This window comes from Camellia sinensis, chromosome 10, assembly GCF_055761805.1.
Source record: "Camellia sinensis isolate YWXY chromosome 10, ASM5576180v1, whole genome shotgun sequence".
In the NCBI taxonomy this organism is placed as follows: domain Eukaryota; kingdom Viridiplantae; phylum Streptophyta; class Magnoliopsida; order Ericales; family Theaceae; genus Camellia; species Camellia sinensis.
Genome location: NC_138970.1, coordinates 88,965,808 through 88,972,045, shown reverse-complemented (window position 1 = coordinate 88,972,045; position 6,238 = coordinate 88,965,808). Strand labels below are relative to the sequence as shown.

Here is a 6,238-nt window from a genome sequence, read left to right as displayed (position 1 = left end):
TTAACTACTAATGCAATGGCCCACCTTTCTGACAACTTACGCACACTAATAGATTTGCCTACAATGGGAAGCCCTAGGATAGTGGCGACATCGTCCAATGTGATAGTCATCTCTCTAATAGTCAAATGGTAGGTGTTTGTCTCCGATTGCCATCTCTCAACAAAATTAGACACTACAATTTTGTTGACAAAACGGTACGTGCAACGAGCTAAGTGTGCAAGTCCTGACATTTCCATAATGTTTACAAATATAGCGTTGTTGCTTTGTTCCCACCACGGCCACAAACGAATCTTAAACGAGTGATTATGACACTTCAAGGGCCCCCTTTCATCAGCACCATTCCAAATAGCTGAAGCAACATGACTTTTAAAGCTTTTAATGATTGATGGATTAGTTGGCCCTCCTGGAAATGGCTAAGTAAGGATATCTTCATCAACAATGTTAGCATCATCACCAGTAGGGTCATCATCAACAACAATATCATCCATAACTGGTGCATCATGTATAAGACATCATCCATGGCAATGCGTGTGTCATCATCATGCACTCGAGCACGTCCATGTCCACGTTCAACATTCTCTAATTTACGGAGTCTTCTGTTTGAAGCTGCTACTGACCGACGTTAACTGGGACTGACATCCATTTGCATAAGGAAAGTTGTTCTCATCAACTCAATATAGCGTTTATAGTGAAAACACTAACAAATATAAAATCAAATAGTCAAATTATAGTTATCGACCAATATAGCAACAACAACTACTTAAGCTAACAATATAATGTGGAAACACCAACACTGCACAAATTTTTATTTTTATTGTTATGCATTGAAGTTTGCCAAAAAATTAAAAAAAAAATACATAAACATACCCTTAAAATAAAATTGTTGGAAAAGAACCTAAAGTAAAACCAATCTTGGTGGCCTATGTAACATGGTGTAAATTTATATATAATTAAAAAAAAAAATCCATTCGGAACTTCAATGCCGAAGAAACACAAAAATTTTGGAAATCAAATGCCGAAAGTATTGCATTAGTTCGGAACTACAGAATTGAGATAACTTAGCAAATTCGGCAAACAAACTTCGGAAGTTTATATTGTTTTTGGATTTAATTGGTCAAAATAATACAACTTATTTGGTGATTAATTTCCAAATTAAACAAACAAATTCGAACAACTAGTGCTGAGAGCTCCAAACTGCAAAACACAAGGGAAAAATAGATGGTTTTATGCCAATGAAGTGCAGAGATATCCGGAAATGGTAAATGCAATAACAAAATAATAAATGTAATAATAAAATGGAAAAATTTCTTACCTCCAACAAGGGGTTTCAATGGTTTTTAGTGGAGGTTCAATGAAGGTTTTCAAGGTCTTCAATGGAGGCGAGGAAAGTTCGCAGACTTTTTTTTTTTTTTTTTGAATGAAACTGACTTTGGTCTTCGCTTTTGTGGGTGGAACTAGAAATGTGAAGTAGGATTAATAAAAGTGTGTTGATTTGAGGGTAAAGTGGTGTTTGTACCATGGTTATAAGTGAATGATGTAAGTGTAATTTTAAGGATGTGGATTGAAAAAATTAGTTAATAATCAAATTAATAGGTGTGTATTGAGAAATTATGTGTCTTGAATTAACTAGATGTGTGAAAATAATTTCCCTGCAACTAACTATTTTTTTTTTTCCAATTTAGTACCTTTTTTTGAACTACAATTTAGTCCTTTTACTAAATATGTTATGGCAAGTTAGTCCTTTTTTATAAGGGAATTGATATTAACATCATAAATTGCTCCTAAAGCTGTGTTTCAGAGAAAGACAAAATGTAACATGTAACAAATAAATGTAGTGTGTGTGAACATATATTAGCGGCCAAGGTTTTCAAAATTGACAACTAACCATGGTTTGGGTTGAAGAGTCTTTCTTTCATTCACCTTCTAGGAAAGTAACATTATTTTTTTAAATAAAGAGGCCACATGGTTACCAGAATTTTGAAATTACTATGATGTCATATTTTGTTTATTGGGCAAAAGTGTTACTTGATAATACATATATGAATAATAAAATTTATTAAACTAATATCATAGTGACACATGAGATAATATACAACAAAAATATATATATATATATATATAATTCATAAATATAGTCATCTTAATAAATAATAATAATAATAATCGAATTTTCAGATAATCAAAATTTTTAAATTTATTTAAATTATTTCTATCCTGATAAAAGTATAAATAATAGTTGCATCAAACACTTGTAAGTAATATAAAGTGGCACCAAGCAGGACCGTTGATGAAGATATTCTCAAAAACCAGAATCAAGATTTACAGGTCACAAGAATGCCATGGATGTATTCCATATTATCAAGAAATTGCACAATACCCATTTGACATGAACCACGAGAGAAACACCATTTCAACCCAACCACAAATTATGTCCACCAAATCATCACAAAAGACAATTGAAGCTAACAAACAATCTCTGCAATCATAAGCCATAAAGAGTTCTTTAAACTGCAGAGTTGTCGTAATGGCAAAAGTCTCCCAGGAAATATAGCAAGGGGCATCATATATATATGCATATCAAACTTTCATCAGCCCCATCAGCTCTAGATTTTATCGAGTTTTTCTGCCTTTACAACAGGATTGGCTTTTGCTATAGCATCCTGTGCAGTGGTGCGGTAATCAAAAGGGCAGTCGTGTTCGTCCGAGTAGCGATGTGATCCACAAAAGAGGTCACCACAATGACATTTGAACCCGGTCAAGCCAACCCGCTTCTTGCAAGTGGTGCACCTATTAGGACCCTCCTTCGGCTTCGGCTCACTGGTCTCCTCAGAGCCAGACGCTAGAGTTGGTGGCAAAGAAATAGTCTTTGGTTCCAATGAATCCACTTGCACACCCACACTGAATCCACCTGATCCATTAACAATGCTGTTAATGGACGATGCAGCAAGTTTAGCCTGTTCTTGTTTCAATGTCAAGTCCTTGTGACACTTGGAACACATGTTCATGGTTGCTGCACTTCCAAAGAAGCCACAGTTGTTGATGCACAAAATAGGACCTTCGGGATGAGGTTGGCATCCAGTCTCATCATGCTCCATTTTTTCACCTCTCCTGCACAAAATATACTTGAAAATCTACAATCTGGAAATGAAATTGCCACTCATCCACTTAAAATAAATCAACTCGAAATTCTACAATGTAAAGGTATGTTGAGCATGAGACAATGTCAGAAAATTTGAATGGGAATGGAAGTGACTACGCTGAGGGAAGGACTATTCTAATTTCTAAGAATTATTTGTTTGAATTCATATGGTTCTCAATGTATTTTAATCTGGTGGTGGTTCAAAAAATAGCAAAACTAATACACTTATGGCGTCATATAGACTGACAGAACCTCAAAACCGACCATGTAAATCATAGACAATAATAAGTGAACCATGATTGCAGAAATCTCCCAAAGGTAACTCCTATGTAGCCTTTCATACTTGCTTATCTAATATTTCACAAACTAAATTTTCGATCTTAGAGCCCTTCACAATTTGTTATAAATGTGCCATATGGCTCCTATCTATTGGGCATATACAGTAGATAAAATGGAATCACTATGGTCATTTACACAATCTACAAAACCTAAAATTCCCACTATAAACTGGCATGAAAACCAATTGTTACACCATAAACAAGACCTACGAATCATGGACACACCAAAATAGGTGCCGTGTTCATCGTGTCCAACACATGCAGACATAGACACGATGCGGACACGGGTTTAAGGGAACATGAGTGACAGGAACTTTACTATCTTCTGCCAGATATTCTATTTTGGAGACACTACTTTTCCTATAGGGAGAAGAAGACAAAGGAAGTAAAAAAGAAGACGAAGAAAAGCTCTCATATAGGTTTAAAGAATCAAAGCTAAGTCTCTTGGTTTACCATTCAGATGACAATACATAAACTTCTCTATGAAATTTTCAGCTAGAATACCACAACAGCAAAGCCATTGTAAAGGTACCCACCTAACTTTCTCATAGGAAGCTAAAATGGATATATACTTTATGTTCTAGCCTTGAGACTGTTCTGATTTTATGACTCTTAAAAGTCAAGAACACATCAGACAAACACAACCACAAAATATCAAAAAAAAAAAAATCCAAAAACCAATTGTATCAAACTTCAATTCTTCTTCTATAGCTTTATGACTATGCAGCAGCCCTGCCAGTGGTTACGTTTCAAGAATGGTAGTTTATTATTGGATAGTCAGATGGTAATACCACTAAGGGTGATAAACGAAGCAAATAGCTCGAGCTCAACTCGTTAAAAGCCCGTTCGAACTCAGTTTGTCAAGTAAACAGCCAAACTTGAACACATTTTGGAGTTCGTTAAAATTTTCAAGCCAAGTTTGATCAGTTAATTGCTTGTTCAGCTTGGTTCAATAAGCCTAAAATTATATAAAAATATCAAACTACTCGAGCTTAGCTTGACAGAAGCTTGTTTGAGATCATCTTGAAAGTACAACGAACAAGCTTGAACAAATGTTGAAGTTCGTTAAAGTTTTCAAACCATGTTCAAACTGTTCGGGTCGTTTATCACTCCTAAACAGGACGTGTCAGTGATAACATGGTATCACCATTACATTCAATTTATACTCAAAAAGCTGCCAGAGGTACTCTTCTGTTAAGATTGGGAAGTAATTATCTTGCTTTTAAGAGCAAAAGGTGAACCAAATCTGCTGTCAAAAGCAGTAGACTACTATTGGAATGCCTACCCAAACAATGCCCAAATACATGATCAATCTTCCCAAGCTTCAATTAAACTTAAATAAACTAACCCTTCAATCATATTTATGCTGAAAAGCAATACTTTCCCCCAAAAACAAAAGAAGAAGAAGAAAAAAAAAATAGAAGAAGAAGCAAAATATACAACACAATTCTGACAAAACCCCCAAATTGTAAAACACGTTAACCAAAATTGTTCAAACCCATCAACAGAAATCCAAATCACTAATTTCAATCACCCACACAAAACACATTAGGACCCCCAAAAATTACACTAACCTGTTCATGAGGACGACAAACAAACCGTTTCAAAATGAACCCTCTTTTGAACGATCTTGGAGGTCAAAATCGCATTAGAAGACACCTGTTTTCATCGAAAAGATCAAAATCATAATCAATAAAAAAATATTTATATATAATAAAAAAAAAGATCGATCCACGAAGATATCTGTATACGAACTAGCATAAATGTGCATATATACATAAATAGATATACATATGAAGAGAGAGAGAGAGAGAGAGTACAAGGGAGGGTGAGCTCGGATTTGCGAAAACGGGGAGAGAGAGAGCTCTCTCCTCTATTCGATTTCTGCAGAGAGACACAGAGGATACTATACAATACAAGTACCCAATTTGTTCTCCCGACAACCACTTCCTATCTACACAAGTCGTGTCAAAATGGCTCAAGATGCGTGGGCCGCTTAAAATTTGCCCGCCATTTGAAGTGGCCCCGATTCCGTTAGGTACGAGTCTGAATGCAACCCAGAACTTTGAGCCTTTATTTTGAAGCTTGATTAAATTTTTTTTGGCCCTGCTAGCAGTCGGTCCGACCCGGCCCACTTGGCCCCTCCCTCTCTGATAGGTTGACAACGGTCAAATTTAAAAAAAAAAAAGTTTTTTCATTGCGGAGGACTGATGCCTACGCTGCCTATCCTGCCTCGCCCCATGCCATTGCCGAAAAAATTTAACGCTCTGTTTGGTCGTTTCAGAATTTGATTTGAACATAACATTTGTTTACGATTTTCAAAACGTAGTTTCACACTTACTTTTCAAAACACAGTTGAAAGTGAAAAGATTTGGGTTAACCGGTTATCCCACCGAACGTTCTACCAGACATCCCACCGATTGTCAGGCCATTTGATCGGAACAGTACAATTTATTTTTTTTTAATTGACACATGTTAATTTTTATATATTTAACAAAAAATATTTTCTGAATTTTTAAAATCTTTTTATGAGTTTTAATAGAATTTTGAATTGTGTATTTGGTTATGAGTTATAAGTTTTTGTATCAAATATCATATGTTACATCAAAAATTCCCCACTCAATTCAAAACTCATTCACCAAACAGATTTTTCATACTCAAATCATAATTGCAAAACTCACAAACTCAAAATACAATTCTATTCTCAAATCATATTTAGAAAACTCTATCAAACGTAACTTATGATGGTAGTATAGAGTAT

The 6,238-nt window shown here is 35.1% G+C and overlaps 1 protein-coding gene across 2 annotated transcripts; it reads right to left on the bottom strand.

Annotated features, from left to right (window-relative positions):
* Positions 1-2,318: 2,318 nt before the first annotated feature.
* On the bottom strand, positions 2,319-5,520 carry LOC114281057 (zinc finger A20 and AN1 domain-containing stress-associated protein 8). 2 transcript variants are annotated; one of them, XM_028223508.2, is made up of 3 exons: positions 5,298-5,520; positions 5,052-5,136; positions 2,319-3,108 (listed from the first exon to the last, which is right to left on the bottom strand). In XM_028223508.2, the coding sequence occupies exons 2-3, from the start codon at positions 5,057-5,059 to the stop codon at positions 2,604-2,606; spliced, it is 513 nt and encodes a 170-aa protein (XP_028079309.2). In that variant the 5' UTR covers positions 5,060-5,136; positions 5,298-5,520; the 3' UTR covers positions 2,319-2,603. The 2 variants fall into 2 exon arrangements, with proteins under 2 accessions (XP_028079309.2, XP_082747895.1); XM_082891769.1 differs by having other exon boundaries at positions 5,291-5,345.
* Positions 5,521-6,238: the final 718 nt, after the last annotated feature.